The 21957-nt window shown below is 34.9% G+C and overlaps 2 protein-coding genes across 13 annotated transcripts in view; one reads left to right on the top strand and one right to left on the bottom strand.

Moving 5' to 3' along the window:
* The window catches only part of col17a1a (collagen, type XVII, alpha 1a), a 38117-nt gene that overhangs the window by 5138 nt on the left and 11022 nt on the right, over positions 1-21957 (bottom strand). For 2 of the 12 annotated variants that reach the window (XM_005160111.6, XM_005160112.6), the window contains exons 6-43: positions 21730-21777; positions 20402-20446; positions 20230-20277; positions 19846-19980; positions 19668-19766; positions 17386-17436; positions 17228-17299; positions 16683-16736; positions 16427-16591; positions 14950-15030; positions 14828-14866; positions 14558-14689; positions 13627-13830; positions 12983-13033; positions 12857-12883; positions 11467-11493; positions 11196-11258; positions 9319-9423; positions 8182-8244; positions 7083-7172; positions 6963-6998; positions 6851-6886; positions 6696-6758; positions 4447-4482; positions 4298-4369; positions 4188-4214; positions 4035-4070; positions 3326-3361; positions 3153-3236; positions 3019-3054; positions 2865-2930; positions 2711-2791; positions 2552-2623; positions 1996-2055; positions 1876-1902; positions 1748-1780; positions 1547-1663; positions 1075-1122 (exon numbers count right to left, since the gene is read on the bottom strand). In XM_005160111.6, coding sequence (XP_005160168.1) covers positions 1075-1122; positions 1547-1663; positions 1748-1780; positions 1876-1902; positions 1996-2055; positions 2552-2623; positions 2711-2791; positions 2865-2930; positions 3019-3054; positions 3153-3236; positions 3326-3361; positions 4035-4070; positions 4188-4214; positions 4298-4369; positions 4447-4482; positions 6696-6758; positions 6851-6886; positions 6963-6998; positions 7083-7172; positions 8182-8244; positions 9319-9423; positions 11196-11258; positions 11467-11493; positions 12857-12883; positions 12983-13033; positions 13627-13830; positions 14558-14689; positions 14828-14866; positions 14950-15030; positions 16427-16591; positions 16683-16736; positions 17228-17299; positions 17386-17436; positions 19668-19766; positions 19846-19980; positions 20230-20277; positions 20402-20446; positions 21730-21777 — 2565 coding nt within the window. Of the gene's footprint in view, positions 1-1074; positions 1123-1546; positions 1664-1747; positions 1781-1875; positions 1903-1995; positions 2056-2551; positions 2624-2710; positions 2792-2864; positions 2931-3018; positions 3055-3152; positions 3237-3325; positions 3362-4034; positions 4071-4187; positions 4215-4297; positions 4370-4446; positions 4483-6695; positions 6759-6850; positions 6887-6962; positions 6999-7082; positions 7173-8181; positions 8245-9318; positions 9424-11195; positions 11283-11466; positions 11494-12856; positions 12884-12982; positions 13034-13626; positions 13831-14557; positions 14690-14827; positions 14867-14949; positions 15031-16426; positions 16592-16682; positions 16737-17227; positions 17300-17385; positions 17437-19667; positions 19767-19845; positions 19981-20229; positions 20278-20401; positions 20447-21729; positions 21778-21957 lie in introns of all 12 variants that reach the window. The other 10 variants (XM_073945024.1, XM_073945034.1, XM_073945040.1 and 7 more) reach the window with 6 other exon arrangements.
* The window catches only part of herc56.2 (HECT and RLD domain containing E3 ubiquitin protein ligase 56.2), a 34149-nt gene continuing 32624 nt past the window's right edge, over positions 20433-21957 (top strand). Inside the window, exon 1 of the mRNA XM_073949190.1 lies at positions 20433-20554. The gene's annotated coding sequence lies outside the window, so the exon portion shown is untranslated. The remainder of the gene's footprint in view (positions 20555-21957) is intronic.

The raw sequence follows: 21957 nt of genomic DNA, 5'->3' as shown, positions 1-21957 counted from the left end.
TAAACCTGCGCCCTGCCCACTAGCACAGTAGCAAAGAAAGATCCTGAGGTGTCTGAATAACACTGTTGAGAACCGGATACTGTGGTGTTAGTAAGTTAACTACTATGAAGCGTGATTTGGGCAGCCGCTGCAATCGAATCCTACACCATTGTTGGTGACCCGGCTGATTTACAGTTCGTACCAAAATGGTGGGGAAGGGGTTGAGATTTGGGGAGTTTTCTGAGATAAATAACACGCTGAACGCTGTTGACCAATCGCAACAGGCTGTCATCGGAGGGGTTTGAGGAGCAAATGAATCGCTAAACGATTCATATGGGAGTCACTGGGATAATTAAGTAAAATTTAATAAAGTAAAAGTGTTTTTTGATTTTTCATGCATATCAGCCTGTTGTGGGAGACCCTTAAAACCAAAATAGGACCCTTTTTAATGTATAATAGGGGCTCTTCAAAAAAGGCAGTTAAAATAAAAGAAAAATCCACTATTTCCACGTGCCACGTGCACCCACTGACAGGTAAAGGCTGCTCTCTCTCTCTCTCTCTCTCTTTTGCTTTATTTTTTTTTATTGGCATGATATAGTACAGTATTGCCAAAGCATTTTAGATATGTATAAAGTATGTAATATATTAACTTCATTAATCTAATAAAATATACAGCAAATGCGAATTAAATAACAGAAAAAAAGAAATAAAAATAAACATTATTGTTAAAAATGATAATTACTAGAATAAAAAGTGCAATTATTTAAATAATACCCATTCTAATGGATTACAAATATTTTGCAGCCAGTATATTTTGTTCTCTCTGGGTATATAGTAAAGTTTAGGTCGTTTAATAAATAATTAATCATTTAATTTAATTAATTGTGACAAACAGTCACAGGGGGTAATGCAAAAACGCATACAAATAACCCGAATCCCATTTTGAGGTCATTTTAGGACATACAGTCAGATGCATTTTACCGTAAAAGGTGCGTCTCTGTGGGTCTGCAGAGCACGTAGGTAAAGTCTATGTGTGGGAAGCACTGAAGAGTTTTTATCATTGTAGATTTTAGATGAACAGAGACACTGGCCTACCGTAAGAATAACCTGGAATACCAGGGGCACCTGGGACTCCAGCATCACCTATATTTGTTAGATAAAGAAAAATAGTAGAAAAATAGCAGAAGTAGAAAAACGCTATTTACTTACTGTAAGTGTTTTTTATTTATATCGTAGATATTTGTAACATACCTATCTTTTCATATAGAAATATGTAAACCATTATTATAGTTAAACTTATATACAGTTGAAGTCCGAATTTTTAGCTCCCCTGTCTTTTTTTTTTTTGCCCAATTTCTGTTTAACACATTTCTAAGCATAATAGTTTTAATGGCTCATTTCTAATAACTGATTTATTTTATCTTTGCCATTAAGAAAAAATATTATCAGACATACTGTGAAATTTTCCTTGCTCTGTTAAACATCATTTGGGAAATATTTGAAAAAGAAAAAAAATCAGAGGGGGGCTAATAATTCTGACTTCAACTGTTTATATATTTGCTTGTACCTTTTGGACCTTCTGGGCCCATGGGACCCATTGGCCCTTGAGGTCCCTGTGGTCCAAGTGGACCATCAAGACCTTGCTCTCCACGTGGTCCTGGTGATCCCGGCTGTCCTGGAATACCTGAATTCAGAAGTGAAATGTGTACTTTCACATCAGCTACTGAATAATGAAGAAACATGCAGTATGCAAATGTCAATCACAAACCAATTCCAGGTTCTCCAGGTAATCCAGGTTGACCTTGAGAAGAAAAAGATGAAAAAGAGAAGTATGCTTATAAACTAAAACTGTCAATGTCATATAATTATTTTTGTGACTGAATGTGTCAGCCTTACCAGGGAAACCTTGAGGGCCAACATCACCTGAACAGAAGAACATTAAATGCGTTAAAATGGGTAACAATAAAATGGGTAAACCCAGATTTATACGTTATATTTGTGGTGTGTTGAATTTACCTTGTGATCCCTTTGGTCCAATAGGTCCAGGAGGCCCAGGTGGTCCAGCAAAGAATGTTTCTGATTACCAAAAATAAAAATCAGATCATATTTATTTAACGTTTTAATTTATTTAATATTTTTAAAATAAAATTATTTTTTATTATACTGATGATAAGAATTCAATGTTCATTTCCATCAACAGTTGCATATAAGAATTGCTGCAAAACCTTCAACTAGCTGGAAATATTAATAAAACCAACAAAGATCTCAATACAATAATATGTATTTAGAATTAAATATTTCTTAGGAATTATCTAATATGCAGTGTCTAAAGCATAGGTCTCAAATCCAATTCCTGGAGGGCCACAACTCTGCACGGTTTTGCTCCAACCCTGATCAAACACAGATGATCCAGTTAATCGATGTGTTGAAAAGAGTTATGAACACCTTCATTAGTTGCATCAGCAGTGTTTGATCAGGGTTGGAGCAAAACTGCAGAGCTGCTGCACTCCAGGAATCTAGTTTGAAACATATGGTCTAAAATAACCAGGTTTACATGAACTCAAACGCATACCTGAAGTAGGTACAAAGCTTCCAGGTTCACCTTTTTCACCAGGAGGACCAGCTGGACCAGGTTCTCCAACACCTGAAAATCAAAATAAATAAATGATCAACATGGCGAGCTTAATGCAATCTGTAGGTAATGATTTAAGGCAATCTTAATGCTCTGGACCTGGCTTTCCATCATCCCCGGGTGGTCCTGGAGGTCCTGGTGGTCCTGGAGGACCGGGTTCCCCTGCTTCTGATTTCTCTGCTTAATTAGATTATAAAAACTGTAATAAGATAAAATCATAAAGAATGTAAAGGTAAACAGTAATCAGACTCACTCCCTGCACTCTCAGTGACTCCAGGTTTCCCATCCTCTCCTTTGTCTCCTTTATCTCCCTTTGCACCTGTAGACATTAAAATGTCAGTCAACTAAAAGATTTATTCTTGTTTTGTTTTTAAAAAAAAATAAATAAACATGTTATATTGTCTCACCAGGTGAACCAGGAAGACCAGCAGGACCAATAGGACCTGAGGGCAAAAAATAATCACAATATTATCTTAAAGATAAATAATTCGATTAATCATTCATTTGACATAAAATGTAGATTTTCCCTATTTCATGATACCTGATAGTCCAGGTGGACCAGCAGGACCTGGAGCTCCAGGAGGTCCTGGTGGTCCAGATACAGCCACCGTGTTAGCATTAGCGCCTGAAAAGAGTGATCAAAATATGATTTTGATGATGAATGTTACCCCAGATTCAAATTTAGGGCCAAAAATGATGTACAGTATCACTCACCTGCAGAAATGACTCTTCCAGGCTCACCGGCCTCACCTAAATAAAAAAAAAAACATCATGCATAATTCTTTCATTCATTCGTTTTCTTTTTGGCTTAGTCCCTTTATTAATCAGGGATCGCTACAGCTCAATGAACCGCCAACTTATCCAGCATATGTTTTATGCAGTGGATACCCATACACTCTTGCATTCACAGACATACACTATGGCCAGTTTAGCTTGATTTAGGTGATCGTGCTACCCACTGCGCCACCGTGACGCCCATCATGTATGATGTGACTTTAAAAAAATCTGTATAGTTGACAGTAGCTGGTTTTCCATCACCCTGTGTTACTGTCTATTTTGAAGTATCACATGAGAAATGACTGATGGAAGTGTCAAATTTCAAATGCAAATCCCTTAATTTGCGCAATAATAAGAGATGGAAACGCATTTGCCAAATAAACTTTGGCGTCGTGAACATTAGACCTCCCACAACACCAAACATAGTCCATTACTGTTGGATGGTAGGTTACCAATACTACAGCTAGCTGCTCTATCAACTTAATGGAAATGCACCTATTTCACATTTAAGGTTTGTTTACTTTTTTGCAAACTTTAATATGATTCACTTCACGTTAGGATGAAAACACGCGTAATGTCACTCGGAAGCTCTAGATTTGATATTTGGAATTAAATAAAAAGCAATGATTCAATCAAAAGAGATTACCTTTAGCTCCTGGTTGGCCTGGTGTACCTGGCAGTCCTATAGTGAAATAAGATAATAGGCCAAGTAAATAATGACAAATGAGAGATAATCTGAAAGTAAGAATTTGACAAGGAACTAGATAGGTTTTCGTAATATTTGAATTGAAAATCAAACCTGGTGGTCCTTGGAGTCCTGGTGTTCCTGTGCAGGTAAACAGTGTGCTTAAAACTAAATTGCTTTTTCTTTTCATTCAGTCCCGTTGAGCATTTTGTGTTCATAAATACCTGGTATTCCTGAATCTCCGGGAGGTCCTGATGGTCCTCGAGCACCAGGCAACCCAACGGGTCCTTGGTCACCTATAAAAGAGAATTGAAATTTAGATGCATGCTTGACAAGAGACTTATAATTTCCCATCGCTTAGTCTCAAAATTACCCCTAAGTCCTTTAACACCATCTGGTCCTGGTGCACCTGTGGAAAAGGAAGCAGGATGTGTCACATGACATTAGATCAATGACTTCATCTTATGACATCATACACAGCGATTTTCATTTCAGGACATCACTAAATGTTGACATCATTCATTTACTACTATTCAAGTCTTTCAAATTACTTTTTGAAAGATTTTTTTCATCATTCTTTAATTAAGAACAAGTTTTTGCTTGAAGCAGAAATCTTTTGTAACAGTATGATTAAAAAAAAAACAGATTTTGTGTCATTTTAGACTAATTTAGTGGCCCAGAAAGGAGGTTAAGTGAAAACTCAGAGTATGTTACCCTGAAATGAGAGAAACTTTTCTATTTCGAAATGGCACAGGTTTGTCAAACTCGAGACAGCAGGGTAAGTCAAGCCTGTTTCTGAAAGAGAGGTAACTCTTCCTCAAAGTCAGCTACCGTGGTAACTTACTCTGTGAACCTAACCTGGTGAGGAGCCGGGTTTATTCTCTAAACTCTAAGTATCTGTCGGTCTCCTCCCTTTTTTTAAAGACGAAGCGGTATTTCTCGCCCTTAGCCTTAATCAATTATACATTTCAGTCACACAAATAACAAAGTTAACAAAGGATTATTACTCATTCTAAAAAACAATTTTTAATACTGCTTACATTCTAAATGTCATATCAACCTTTACCGCCTGATCAATAAAAAGGCAGACACACAGGTGCACTTTTACATCTATTATAAACTAAATTTTTGAAATTTTATCTTAAACTGATCAATGTGAGTAAAAGTGGAAACCTTAAGTTAAACATTTCCACTGAACACTGAGTTAAGATTATCTGCATTCTTGTTTTGTCAAATGTGTTGTAGAAACTATAGGATACAGTAGCCTATTTTATGTAATTTTATGGGGAAAAGGGGAGCGAACAACTGTTGTCAGTTGACACGAAATGAGACACAAATCGTGAGGAGACGCATGATTTTATAGTTTACAAATTATAATGCAAAACAATAAACAGTAATTTAGTGCCCTGATCCATTTGTTTTTTGTAATTTCATATACACATAATTACAATTTGTTATATTATCATAGAGATAACCATGTAAACACTACAAATGAGGAAGACTTTTCTCCTCCTCAATCCCCTGGTCTGAATGCAGACACAGTGGATAGCGGTGCAACAGGTCTCTTGCCCTGTCTATTCCAACCATCAGCTCTGCTGGTAATCTGGAGGATTTTAAACATATGTGAACACAGCAGCACAGATATAGGCGATGTGTCTGAATGGTAACAAACTCAACTGATAAAAGACAAATGCTTGCTACAAACCAACATTATTGCTATATCTGCTCTGACAGCATCAAGGGGAAACACATGCAACAAACCCGTGACTAATGGAAACAAACACATAACCTAATGACCCTTCATGAACGGCTAAATACTGCTTGCCATGCGCGGACGGAGTCTCACCCAGTCATTGGGTCTCACAGCTTGGCAGGCCTGCCTTGCCTTCAGAAAGCACATGCTCTTAGGTAAAATTAAGAAGCAGAGTCTTCTCATGGGATAAGAAAACCCCGCAATGAATAATAATGAGAAACCAACATGTCATTACTCCACTTGCAGTTTTGCGCTACGTCACCGATTTTGATCCCGCTCCAAAAATTTTTTTAAACCCTGAGGATGAAATTAGCTGACAAAAGCTCCAATTTATCCAGTTTCCCACATAATTATAGCTGACAGGTGCTAATGTGTCTTAACTGATGCTCAACACTCACAAATCAGTTAACATTTCAAAAAAAGTACTCCAGGGTGTCTTGAATCTTTAAGTTCAGAACCTTTCAGTTCAGTACAATAGTAGTAAACACATTACTTTAAACTTTCAATAATCTGTGTATACGGCATGTAGAGCTCTGGGGTCAGGAAGCTCTCAGATAACATTATCCTAAAATATAAATTTTAGATTTGTTTATTAAAGGTAAATATAGGTTTAGGGTATACAGTGCATTGTTACTTGCAGAACTCTATTTAAAAGAAAGAAAGCCTCAGGCAGGTGATAAAAGGTAATGCAAATGAAACCCAACAGTATCGTCAAACAATATTCACTATAAAGAATAACTAAGTAATGCGATTAGATACTTTTTGGTGAGTAACTCAATATTGTAATGCATTATTTTCAAAAATAACTTTTCCCGAAACTGCCTTAGATTTTCTTTCCATCTGGTGTCTCTCTCCCTGATAAAACTCACCTGTTGATCCCTTAAGACCTTTCTCACCAGGAGGACCTGCTGGTCCAGGCTGACCCGGCTCACCTGTCAGAAAAAAAAGTTTGGTATATTGAAATCCTTATCATATCACTAATGCAAAAGTGACTTTGTATACCAACAGTTACTTATTTACTGACCAGTGGCGCCACGTGGTCCTCTCTCTCCCTGATCACCTAATTTAGTAATACAAAATAATCAGCATGTAAACTGCAGTAGTTTTGTCAATGCGTTTCTCTGATATCTACAGACCTTTGACCCCAGGTGGCCCAGCAGGTCCTTTATCACCTAAAAGAAAAACACAAGATTATAAAAACAAACTGTTCACTTAAAGTTCTCAAATGGGGAAATGTGAAGAGAATTTATGTTCACCCTTGGGTCCGGGATCACCAGAATCTCCGCGGAAGCCTTGGGGTCCAGGTGCTCCTGTAAGTCCCGGTACTCCTTGTGCACCTGCATCACCTGCAGCAGCAGCAAAACACGTTCACTAAATTTTGGTCCCTCTTTATCAATAACTTTATGTAAATGTCTGAGCAGATTGCTTAAAAAGAGTAATTAGTTATAGTTACTAGTCATTTCACACAAATAGTAACTGAGTTACATAATTATAAAAGTAAATAACTACCAGGGAAAGTAACTACTGTGTTACTTTAATCAAAATCTAATTTGTCAAATGATTATAAAGTAAATATAAAACATTGTACACTAATCTACACTGTTTAAATGTTGTTGTGTTGTGAGAGACAACATGTCCTCAACCACATATCTAGATATTATTTAGTTTAATTCTGTCTTAAGTTTTATTTGCTTTGATTTTGTGACTTTGTCTCCTTTTTTGGTAGCAGAGCTCACATTTTCACCTGGGTAGCTACTAATTTGTTGCTTCATTAGATTAAAAATACTTGTCACTGACACAGAGAGACTGTTTTTTTTTCCTGGCATAAGTTTCATGATACATAAAAATTATTGCCTTTCACCTCAACGAGTAAAAAGTAGTGCTTATACTGTATTTCCAGTTTGCAAATGCTACCTTTGAACTTGTTCGATTTGCCATCGCTCTGACTCCTGGTCATCGGTGTGTATCACTGACTGTGCGTGTGCTTGTGTGAACACTCGCCCTACTCTGCCTCTGATTGGCAAATGTACTCTATCTAAGCCAATCGTCATGTTCTCTGTTACACCACGTTCACAAACACACCAATCATCATCGCTGACTGGTTGTGTCCCGCCCCAGCCCCGAACGCACACCCACCCCAGAAAAAAGAGAGGTACTATGGCTGAGAGAGAGACGCTGGTTGCATGAAAACCGCTGTAGTATTCTCAATTATAGTAACGCAAATTTTGTATTGTCAGTAATGGTAATGGCAGTGTAATAGGGGAAACAGTAATTCAATTCATTAATTGTCACTGAAAAAAGTATTGACATTAGTAATGCAGATTATTTATAGTGCCATTATTCCCATCATCTTACCTTTGGGCCCTACGGGTCCTGGTGGTCCTGCTATCCCAGGAGCGCCAACATCACCAAATGAGCCTAAGATCAAATCCATTTTGGTATTATTGCAAAAAAAATGTACACACAGATGTATGATAGACAGATTTTTACACTGGATATACAGAAAAATGAAACATGAAAATCCAGTTAGAAGAAAAGAAAAGAAGTAAATAAAGTAATAAATTACAAGAAGGGCTTAAAGATATTGTGTGAATAAACTCTGATAACACAGACGTGTTTCTTTTGCATTGCTAATCCAGTGGTGTATTCATTTCTTAGCCCATACCCACCAAGCAATTTTGTGACATCTAGCATGGATCTCCTGGCCAAAACCAGGCTGAAAATATAATAAATGTCTAACAAATAGCCCAAAATTAGACTACTCATTATATAGATTGATTAAACAGAGATAACATGTGTACTTATTTAATTCTGTGTATTTGATCACTAGTTTATTTTTGGGTTATTCTTAGACGTCTAATAAATTAGACAGCTCAAATTTAGCCCTGTTTTAGCCAAGACCTATGTGTTTAGATGTATAATAGTGTGGAAATATAAATTTATATAATCTAGTGTCAAATAGTGTCCTTAGAAGACATTATAGACGGGACATCTTTGTCTAAAATCAGACTTGTGATAAAACTTGCACACTGCAGACCACCAATAGGCTTCCGCAGACACATAGACTTCTTGAAGACACTGTACGACTGCAGATTAACCAACACGTCTTAATAAAGAAATTCTTCAGCTTGTTTAAGTCTCCTGGACTGGGTTCTCTTCTCTTTCAATTATTTATTTTTATACAACAATAGACATCTAGAAGACAACTTTTAAACACAAAAAATGTTTGCTGGTTACTGTTTTACACTCAAGTCTTTGCCCATAACTACTGTATATACAGACAAAACTGTGAGGATGGTACATTTGACACCTTAAGCATTCAAATGTGTGGATATTTTCTTTCATTTGTCTGTTCTTAATACTATTTCCTTATATGATTACTTAGAAAAAATCATTTTGTTAACTATTCTACACTCTTTAATAAGTCTGAGCAGAAACTTTTTCAGCTTGGGTATGAATGTTTCTGTGTATCAAGAATGGCAGTTGTTAAACCTTTCTCTCCTTTCTCCCCAATTCCTGGGGGTCCTGGTTCTCCTCTGGGACCCGCTGGACCTTCACGACCCCTCGGTCCAGGTAAACCATCACTTCCTGATTCACCTGTGAATAATAACACACACAATTAAATGCTAGAGTCCTCAATCAAATGTCTTCAGCTGTAATGCCAGGCAATTTAATGGCAGAGGTTACCCCTGGGTTAGGAGCAGATCTACCAAACAGGTCCATAAAAAGCACCAATAGGATTTAAAATGGTGTGAAAACTCTAATGGCAGATGGCTGCTTCTCACTTAGGGCTTTCTATGCTAATGAGGGAGAGATCATCACTAACGATGATGACACATACAAAGGGAGACTGTCAAAGTGCTTCTGCGGACTGTTTTTATCAAGTGTGATTATAAACAAATATTAATTATTTTTACCATTAGAGGCTGGTTATTTTCACACACTGTTGCCACACAATTGTGTTTACACCTCTTATAAAAGTGATTTTTGCATAATAAGTCCCCTTTAAATAAGTTTATTTCTGCTTCAAAGTACTTTGAAGACTACTTCAAAGTATAATAAACAGCATATGCTTTAGTTCCATGAAGTAAAGGAAACACCTACAAATTAAGATGCAAAGTTCATCTGCAAAAATCACCTATTATTAAATTACCTGCGCATTTAATAAATACCGTTGGTAGATTCTATTTAATGCTAAAACAGGGTTTATACTGGTTTAAGCTGTAAGTAAGTCATTCATTAATTTTTGTTTCGGCTTAGTCCCTTTATTATTCTGGGGTCGACACAGTGGAATGAATTGCCAATTAATCCAGCATATGTTTTAAGCAGCAGATGCCCTTCAAGCAGCATTCCAACACTGAGAAACACCCATACACACTCTTGCACACACACTCACATACACTACAGACAATTTAGCTTATTCAATTCACCTATAGCGCATGTCTTTGGACTGTGGGGAAACTGGAGCACCCGGAGGAAACCCACACCAACACGGGAAGAACACGCAAACTTCTCAAAAAAATGCCAAATGATATTTAATGACCACAGAGAGTCAGGACCTCGGTTTAATGTCTCATCTGAAAGACAATGCTCATTGACAATATAGTGTCCCCTTCACTTTATTGGGGCATTAGGACCGCACCTTGCTGGCCTCACTAGCACCACTTCCAACAGCAACCTAGTTTTCCCATGTGGTCTCCCATTCAGGTATTGATCAGGCTCAGGCCTGCTTAGCTTCAATGAGTAAATAGTCTTAGGCCGCAGTGTGAAGGCGGATTTATACTTCTGCGTCAAGCGTACGCAAATGCTATGGTGCAGCTTATGCGTGGATGCATAGCTCTCGCCGTGGCCATCGGCGTCGCTGACTTGCACCTCTCAAAAAATGTAACAACACGTCGCAACGATGCATACCACAATCCCTGTGATTGGTTAGCTTGAAAGCGCAGACGAATGTGGGCGCGGTTAAGAGCCCTGCAAACCCTATGGAGCGATTGTTTACTAGTGTGGAGTCCTGTGAACGAGCTCCGGATAGAAAGTTTTATTTTGCGTTTACCTCATGGTTAAACTTGTTGCACGTCCGCCGGTTACTGCCTCAAAATGAGCGCGTTTGAACCACTTGTATATTAAGAAAGCCTTTAAAAAATAAAACACCAGCGAAGAAACTCGACACAGAGGAACATAAACACCTCACTGCCAGCCAGTTTCGGAAGTGTTATAGCAGAGCAACTGAAACAGCAAGCAGAAGTATGAACGCACAGCTACACGTGTTGCATGCGTCATGGGTCACGCTGATCACTTGATGCAGAAGTATAAACCAGGCTTGATATGACTGTGGCATAGTAATAAATCTGCCTATTTGTGCATCATACCTGCGCTCCCTTTGGGTCCTCGAGGGCCTTCCTGTCCAGGATGACCAATAAGACCAGGAGGACCTGGAAAAATGACTGTAATGTCAGCTGGAGTACAGGTTCATTCTGGGTCTTCTAGTCAGCATATATCAAGTCAACAGTATTCACTTGTTTACAGCATACGTGAAAAAATTAGATAAAATACAGTAAGCTGGACAGTGTTTATTTTTCTAGTTTATTTTCATAGTTTTATGCAGATTGTGTGTTTTTTGTGATATATAAAGGTTCTCACCTGGAATCCCGGGAAATCCTGAATCACCTGTAAAAAGATTTGTGACATGGTGGTGATTTTTTTTCCAGATTAGTAATTAATACTGCTCTGTTACAGTTTTAATATTTTTGTTACAAATTTGTGTTATTACTGTTGTGACATTGAGATAATATAACTTTTCTGTTTGCAATATGTGACTCCGCTGACATTGTTGTCCAAATATCTTTATGTAATCATGATAATGGGTGATAATATCATAAAAAATGTTGATAAATTTGACTCATTTGATACATAATATACATAGATTTATGATATTATTTGATTCTGTGATTATTTAATTATAATACATTTGTCTTGTGTGATAATCAGTGATGATCAAAAATACGCTTCATGATAATGTGCAACATTATGAATATGAATATGATACAGTTGTGATGTTGGGATATTATAGTTTGGGAGAGTTACTGCTGTTTGGTACTGTTGTGACATTTAAATATTATTATTTAATATGTGGGACTGTTAATGTTGGCATTTATATTATACATAAATATATTCAGTTGAAGTCAGAATTATTAGCCCCCCTGTTTATTTTTTCCCCAATTTCTGTTTGATGGAGAGAAGATTTTTTTCAACACATTTCCAATCATAATAGTTTTAATAACTCATCTCCAATAACTGATTATTTTATCTTTGCCATGATGACAATAAATAATATTTTACTAGATATTTTTCAAGACACATCTATACAGCTTAAAGTGACATTTAAAAGCTTAACCAGGTTATCTAGGTAAACTAGGCAGGTTAGGGAAATTAGGCAAGTTATTGTGTAATGATGGTTTGTTCTGTAGGATATCGAGAAAATATAGCTCAAAGGGGCTAATAATATTAACCTTAAAATATTTTATAAAAAAATTAAAACTGCTTTAATTCTAGCCGAAATAAAAACAAACAAGAGTTTCTCCAGAAGGAAAAATATTATCAGACATACTGTGAACATTTCCTTGCTCTGTTAAACATCATTTGGGAAACATTTAAAAAAGAAAAGAAAATCAAAGGGGGGCTAATGATTCTGACTTCAACAGTATATAAATGTAAATATATAGAGAGATAATAAGTGTGACAAATGATACTTGTGCAGTGTTGTGAAAATAAATTACTTGACATTATTGTGACACATTTGTGATAACTGGTGATTTATTGTTAATAGTGTGCAACAAGATTGATACATTTTTAATTGGGAATAATTATCTTGGTGTTGTGATGTATTTAAATATCATGATATGTTTTGATTACTGTGCAGTATTTCAGGTATAGTACATTGTCTTGAATGATATTGCAATTTATTTGGAACCTTACTCTCTGAATTTATCTGAATTTAACTCATCTGAATTTGTATAGTTTGATTTCTTACCTTTAACTCCAGGAGGCCCTTGGTCTCCTAGAATAAATTTGCATTAAACATATGCATTAGTAAATCTGCTTTACACTAGTATATAATTTAAACTACAGTAAGTATATAATATAGTGTAAATGTTACCTTTAGGTCCAGGTTCTCCTCTCTCTCCCCTGAGCGAAGTTGCCAGCGATGCTATAATAAATCATAACAAATATTGAATTGTAAATAAATGTTAACTAATGTTAACCAAGAGAGTTGTATGCTGCAGATTGTATATTCCCCCTATGCTGCAAACAATTATATAACAAAAATCATGAATATTAATGTTTTTAAGTAACTTTAACCTTAATAAGTTAATCGTGTGTCAACTACATTATTTCATTCATTTTCCTTCGGCTTAGTCCCTTTATTTATTAGGAGTCGCCACAGTGGAATGAACCACCAACTATTTTGGCATATGTTTTACGCAGTGGATGACCTTCCAGCCACAACCCAGTACTGGGAAACACCCATACACACTCGCACACTACAGCTAATTTAGTTAATCCAATTCACCTATACCACATGTCTTTGAACTGTGGGGGAAACTGGAACACCCGGAGGAAACCCACGCCAACACATGGAGAACATGCACACAGAAATGTCAAATGGCCCAGCCGGGACTCGAACCAGTGCTTGCTGTGAGGTGACAGTGCTAACCACAACCAGTTCAGATGGCTAGAAAAGTTCTGTTGACTTAACCCAAAAAAATAAAGGCAGCAAGAACATTTTAATATGACAACCACCTCTGATGGTGTCCGACTGCAGCTCTCTCAGGATAGCTCTCTGCAGGATCAACGAATCTTGCCCAGCAGGTTCATAACCCAGGTTTATCGTGTTACCAGATTGGACCCCAGGAATGTCGTCAGTTTTCAAACCGCTGGTTCGAGGAGAGGTTCCTCCACCATCGATAGCATCCACACGAGCCTTCAGCCTCCTCAGCTGCTCACCTAGATAAAGAAATTATACAGGAAACTGTCAAAATACAAGCCACTGTAAATCCAACGCAATGTCACAAACATTTTCATTTAGCAGCTAATTTGTATTCATTTTCCTTCTGCTTAGTCTCTATTTCAGAGGTCACCACAGTGTAATGAACCGCCAACTATTCCAGCATTTGTTTTACACAGCAAATGCTCTTCCACCTGAAACCCAGTACTGGAAAACACCCATACACGCTCATTTTTACACACACAGTAATGCACTATAGAGTTGAAGAAAAGCTGGAGAAATAGCTGAAGAAAGCTGGAAATTGAAACCATAGTAGTCTTCCATATTATTTTTCCTACATTTCAAGTCAATGGCTACAGGTTCTCAGCTTTCTTCAAAGTATCTTCTTTCGTGTTCAACTGAATAAAGAAACTAAATTCATCTTAACTCACCTGAGGGTCAGAAAATAGTAAGTCAATTGTAATTTTGAGGTGAACTATCGCTTTAAGAGGTGTTGTTAGGCATAAAGTATACCACAGCTTTACTGTAAATCACAGGGTTTATTTGTTTTATTGTTATTCGATGTACATAACAAGGTTTTTACACCTTTCTGTTTCAGAACAGTCTCTGATTTGTACAGTTTCTGGTTTGCCAAGCAACATGTATGATTGTAGATTAATTTACAACAGCTTCAAACTCAGCTCCACCAATCAGAAACTATCCATTTTATAATAAAACATAACATACCTAGTGCGATCAGTCCACAGAGGAGTCCCAGCAGAAGGAGAAGAGCAAATAACAAAGCCAGAAGCCATTTCCACCACGAGCAACACGTCCAGAATCCACATCCAGCGCCGTCGGAATCATCTTTACGAATATCTGTGTGGCATATTACAATATAAGACTATGAGCCACAAAAAATCATAACATCTTCATTACGAGCTGAGGTTTATAACACTTTTATATGTTCAGGGAGTAGATATTGTGTAATTATATGGGGTGACGTTAAACATCTACCTGCATATGTTGCTTTGTTTTTTGTTGAGGATTTGGAACCTGAAAGCAGATTAATGACAGTTTTAATGATTGAATATTAATAGAGGATTAGTTTGTACTGTCAGGGATTTTTCTGAATGTACCAGTAATGGTGGTGGTCTGTGGATCTGTGGCGCTCGAGATCATCTTTTTCTCCCTCTTGAGTGAATCTTCAGAAAACGTGTCTGTAATAGAAGAAACATAATATAATATAATAAATTTTAATATAATATTATATAATGTAATGTAATATAATGTAATATAATATAATGTAATATAATATAATAAAATATCATATCATATAATATCATGTCATATAGTATAACATAATACAACATAATAAATATAATATAATAAATATAATATAATATAATATAATATAATATAATATAATATATAATATCATATAATATAGTATAACATAATATAATATAATAAATATAATTAATATAATATAATATAATATAATATAATATAATGTCATATAATATAGTATAACATAATATAATATAATATAATAAATATAATATAATATAATATAATATAATGTCATATAATATAGTATAATGTCATATAATATAGTATAACATAATATAATATAATAAATATGATAAATATAATATAATAAATATAATATAATATAATAAATATAATAAATATAATATAATATAATATAATATAATATAATATAATATAATATAATATAATGTCAGGAATAGAATAGAATAGAATAGAATAGAATAGAATAGAATAGAATAGAATAGAATAGAAATGTATAAAATAAAATGTTTCAAAATATTGCGATGTTGTGATATTTTTTTTAACACTTTACTTTTTGTATGTATTATTTCATACTGTAATAACAACATAATATCATGTTTTAAAAATATTGTAATATATTTGTAATAACTGAATCCATTGTGATAATGTGCAACATTATTGGTTTAAATAAGACACAATTGTGATGTTGGGATAATATTTTTACAGTTTGTAATATTGTGGTAGTTTATTGTAATATATGTTTCGTGTGACTTTATCTGTTGTAACATTAAGTGACAATATTTGTGAACGTGTGAATATTTGTCACATGGCAATGTAGTGATGTTTAAGACTAATAATAATTATAAGTTAAGCACCTACATATTAAAAAACATCCTTAAATTAGTAATTTTCTGTTTTCTGTGATACATTTTATTTATTTTTCCACATTTATTTATGCTTTCGAATTACATTATGGGATCTTGATCTTTCTTCCAACAAATTTTAACCTTTAAAAGTACAAAAAAAAGTAACTTTTATTAGCATTTTTAATAGTTTAATTGATAGATTGTCTGTGTTGGGGTTGTATATTACTCTACAAAAACCTTGTAATAAACTTTCAGCACATTTACAGATTTATTTTTCTATATACAGTATGATTGTATACGTCAATAAAATGTCAACAAAAGTCACTTTGTTCAACTGTATAGTTGAATTTTCAACATCAAACGTAAACACAGTTGTAAAGACACTTGAGAATCACAAAATATTAACATGTTAATTGTCACATATTGGATTTACAGTGCAGCCTGTCGTGTCTACCTGCTCCAGCATTGAAGGATGAAGGGACGAACTGTTTGCCAGTGTTTTTGGACATGATCAGCCTCTCGGTCTCTGTCTTAGCCGCTACATTTTCCTTCCCAATCGCAATTAACTTGCCATCTTTCATAAACACGTCATCAGCGGTGATAGGACTGCTTGGAATAGCTGCAAATGTCATTGAAAAGAAATACAGAATCATCAATATAGTATAATATAGTAACTTCTACATTTTAAAGTAAAATCACTAGAGTATTACCAGAAATAGTAGTGGCCAATCCAGCGCTGCCAACATTTTTCGGGACCCCATACACTGAAATTAGCCATAATAAATTCTTAAAATATCATTCATTCATTAATTAGTTCGTTTTGCTTCAGCTTAGTCTCTTATTTATCAGGGGTTGCCACAGCGGAATGAACCGTCAACTATTTCGGTATATGTTTTACACAGCGGATGCTAAAAAACACCCATACACTCTCATATCCACACATGCACTCAAACACTACGGCCAATTTAGTTTGTTCAGTTCACCTATAGCACATGTCTTTGGACTATGGGGGAAACCGGAGCACCTGGAAGGAAACCCACACAAACACATTGAGAACATGCAAACTCCACATAGAAATGCTAACTAGCCCAGCTGAGAGTCAAACCAGTGACTTTCTTGCTGTGAGGCAACAGTACTAACCACTGCCACCTTGCTGCCCCATTAGTATTCTTTAGTGTCTTGTATTAACATTTAAAAAATGTGTTTTAACATTTAAAATAAGCACAGTATTGAAGTGAGATAAGATTGAGTTTACCATAGCCAGTGCACCTTCCATTAGCCATCATAGCACCGCCAGATGTAGACAGGTTATTCTGCATCCCATACACTGAGAAGAACACAGATGTTGTTGGAAATTGTAAAATATTTCATGTATTTTAGTGTGTTGTTGTGTGAACTGCTCAATGTAATAACCTGTAGTATCAAGGGCAGATGAACTGAGGGTCAGATTGTTTTGCATGCCGCCTGAAACAAAAAAAAACACGTGCATTGTGTTAACTGAAGCACATTTTCGGCATGGAAATAAAAAATGAAAAAAAAAGTAGATACGTTAAAATAAAATTAAAATAAATTGTACATTTTAATCTCATGGTTATAATTAGATACAATAGCAATATACGTGTAACGATTAAAGCGCATGTGATGGCAAATTAGCAACAAAGCTATTAATTGTTCGACTTTTTTCATGAAATTCTTAGTTTATATTTAACAATTCAGTTTTTCTGCAAAGGTAACATAAAAATGTCAAAATTATTTTGATATGAACTCAAAATTGCTGCAATAATGTAAAACTTCGAGGTTTTGTCTTTTTATCCTGCATTTATATCTCATAATTCTGCGTTTAAAAAAACATTTTTTTTGTTTCTTCTTTAAACTACTTATTTAAAATGAGCTGAAAAAACATAATTTTGTGTTTTTTAGAACAACCTAATTGTTTTATGTTCAATCCACTTAAATTTGTAAAAATAAATGTAATAATAATTTAACTTAATCGATTTGCATTTGGACTACATAAAAGATTTGTGTAGAAGCCTGCATTTTTTATGGTCTAAGTTCATATTAATAATGATTCTTAGTTAATATATTAACAGCTAACATTTTTGCTGTGAATGCAATACCTTTTTTCAGAACGGCAAGATGTATGATGCATTTTAAATTTTCCATTGTCAGAAAATGTCTAAACATATTGGTCACACTGTACAATAAGGTTCATTAGTTAATGTTAATTAATGTATTTACTAACATGAACAAACAATGAACAATACATGAATTACTGTATCTGTTCATGTTAGTTAACATTAGTTAATGAAAATACAGTAGTTCATTGTTAGTTCATGTTAACTCATGGTACATTAACTAATGTTAACACGCATGGAGTTGGATGTTATTAATGCATTAGTAATTGTTCAATTATGATTAGTAAATGCTGTACATGTGTTGTTTATGATTAGTTTATGTTAGTAAATGCATTAACTAATGAACCTTATTGTAAAGTGTTACCACAATATTTATAGATAAAACTCTAAATTTTAAGATGCATAACACTCATAACTAAAAAAAGTAACATAAAAATTGTAAGATAAAAAGTTGAAACTACTATTGCGTTCCTTTTTTTCCAAGAAAATTTTACGAATTATATTTTTGTTTTGTGGCCGTCTAACTGTGCGATGACGATTTGTTCTGCTCTTTGGAAAATAAGGATTTAATTAATGCTTCACTGCTTCACAGCTGCTGGCAGCATGTTCAGGCGAAGTGTTTAATAGCAACATTGGCAGAAAAATATCAATTTAAATTTCATCGAAAATATCTTAATATTAAAAATTAATCATAAGTTTGATCCTATCAATGTCATAACGAATGCCTTTAAATAATGTAGCTTAGCCTAGTTGTCTATTTAATGACTAATGAAGGAATCATAATGCTTTGTATTTATTAAAGTAGCAGAGTATTTATAGCTAATGTATAGGCTATTTCTGGCCATTCGCATCCTGTCCCTTTGTGCCTCCTGGCAGCATAGTTGCTTAAAAAATACCTAAAAAAACACGTTCTTACTCCTTTAGAGCGGCGGCGGTACAAGGTGCGGCGGTAATGCTCATATTAAAGTGTCACCTACTGTACATTTTAAATTTTCCATTGTAAGAAAAAGTCTAAAAATAATTATAGATAAAAGCTCTGAATTTTAAGATGCATAACACTCATACCTATAAAAAACATCAAAATTGTAAGATAAAAATCAATGCAACAACTATTGCATTCCTTTCATTTCATGGCTGAAACAAGCTTCAACAAAACTGCAATATGTCAGAATTCAGAGAGAAAAAAAATCTTAATTGTTAAATTATAATGAATAAAACATTCTTGTAATTCTGATCTTTAAATCTCAAAAATCTGATTTGTTTCTCTGAATTGCAATAGAAAATATTAGCACGTTCTTCCTTTCATTATTTTTTAATCTCTTCATACACTGTTGCTTGTTTATTCTACTTATCTAATATGAGTTGAACCAACACTACTTTAAGACTGTTTTTAGGGACAACTTAATTATTTTTTGTTCTATCCATTAGCATTAAAAGAGATTAAGTCAACTTAATCCATTTGTGTTGGGATAACATTGAGCAATTGTGTGGAACCCAGCATTTTTTACAGTTTATTACTGATTATTTCGACTCGCATGCACACAACCACATGTGTTTGACCTGTGGGTGATGATGGTTGTTGCAATGTGGTGTAACTGAGATTGTTGGGATTGGTGTAATATCCACTGAATCCAGCATCCAAAACTGTGCCATCAAAGCCTGAAAGACACATATTAATGAATTATTAGTATGTGTATCAACACACAAGTGTATGTATCTCTGTGTGCCTGAGTTTTACCTGACTGGCTCTCGTGGCGTACGTCAATGCTGGCTTTTTTGGGGATAGGGAGAGTGCTGGTGGGAGAACGTGGTGGACTGATGCTCCCAGAGCGACTTCCCTTCAGTAATCTCTTCACATCATCCAACTCTGTCCCTATAAATTAGATGAGAAACTGAATATAAATTGATTGATGATAAAGAAGTAGGCTACATACAAACAAAAAAATGCCCAAATGCACAATGTCGTCATGTACAATCGTTATATTACTGAATGACATATACAAAATAGAATTTAAATAAGTGGAAAACATTAAAATATGACAAAATATTATAAATATTTTGGATTATTTGCATTGTGAGGCTGAGTAAATAACCACGCTGATTGAAAACGAGCAACACTGACATCTAGCGGAGGGCGAGGCGCTCTGCAGTCTGGCTCTGATCTCACTCTCTGAAAAAAAGACAACATTGGGATTATTAATAAGACATAAACTGGGCGAGAAATTATTTTTATATTTTCGAATTAAAATTTAAGACTGTTGTGAAGTTTTTAGTAGGTTTTAAATGATAAATACCTCGTGTTTGAGTGCGCCCTCTGGTGGCAGCACTGCTAGTGGAAACTGCAAATAAACAAAAAAAAAAACCAAGTTGAATATCGAGAAAATAAAGTTCAACGGATTAAACATTGAATGGTTGAGATGATTATAACAACATCAACAACGGGACTGGTAAGCTGCTTAGTTAGTATACTATAACCTTGAAGACAGGCTTTAAATTACATATTTACAACGCGTCGACCTTTTGTTTGTCCTTTCAGAAGCGTCTGTCATTCCAAATGTTAACAGGAATAATATCAAAATAACTATTAAATAATTTAATAATGTAATACTTTAGCAGGCTGTATATTTGCATGTTATGACGATTCATCTTTCACCACGTTTTTTGTCCAAATGATCCAACACTATAGGCCTATTCCTCCTTCTACCAGTGTTGCCAGATGTAACTTAACTGACTTTTTCCAACCCAAAAGTTGTTCAAAACCCGCCCAAGCACACAAAAACGGCCAACATATTAGATAAATGTTTTATTTAATTTATTTTAACACCAGCAGGCAGAACACAACCTCATCACATCGACACACTGCCCCCTCTCACACACACACTGCACTTATGTGTAGATTAGAGTATGTTTTACTTTAGAAATGGGGTATAAATTCATCCCATTTGGCGTTTTAAATTCTTTTGAACATATTTAGGCGCTGCCTAAGGCAATGAGACAACGCTTCTATGTTTGTTCTTGCTATCAATTGTGGAAAAAAATGATCGATAAAAGTGTCATGATAAACCTGTGAGTTTTCCTTTACCACCTCGTGCAGGGTGGGCCCATGCGGTTTGCGCTATGCAATGGCAGCCACTAATAACTGAATGGAGTAGGAGTACACAGTTATGTTTTGTTAAATAAGTTGGATATAAAATTTATGTTTCAAAACTGCCCCGATTTTTTCAGCCCGCCAATACCTGCACAATCAAATTCAATGCTATACAATTAGGTAGGAAACCACCCAATTTGGCAACACGGCCTTCTACCTAAAGCATAATATAAACAGAGCGAAGCATTCACAAATATATCGCTTATAAAGCTCTTAGCTACTTTTCTAAATAACAAAACTTTTAAATAAGTCCCACCCAAACATCAAAGTTCATAAAAATAAACATCGTCTAAGTCAACTGAGATAGGAAAATGGCTTCTGGTTTATTAATGTAATAATAACTATAATAATAATCATAACAATAATAATAATAATAATAATAATAACAATAATAATAATAATATTAATACTGCAAGTAATGAAAAGTGTATTTTTATTAGCGAAGTTACTTCAGAAACAAAATACCAAACATACCGTACTCTTTCTTTATGTACTCAGGGGAGGAATTGCCACTGGAGCTCCCTAAAAAAATAACCACATCGCTCATTACATCAAATTAATATACTGTAATGTCACAGATTATTAAAACAAAGGAAGAGTTTATTTGCAAAAGTATAATTTGTAATCATATTCCTAAATATTGTTCTCATTGAAAAGTTATCAAAAAACATGATTCATGACCCATATAGAAATCTGACACAA

Source organism: Danio rerio, chromosome 1 (assembly GCF_049306965.1).
Source record: "Danio rerio strain Tuebingen ecotype United States chromosome 1, GRCz12tu, whole genome shotgun sequence".
NCBI classification, from domain to species: Eukaryota; Metazoa; Chordata; class Actinopteri; order Cypriniformes; family Danionidae; genus Danio; species Danio rerio.
Note: the sequence above shows the minus strand (reverse complement) of the source record. Positions and strands in the feature narration are given on the sequence as shown.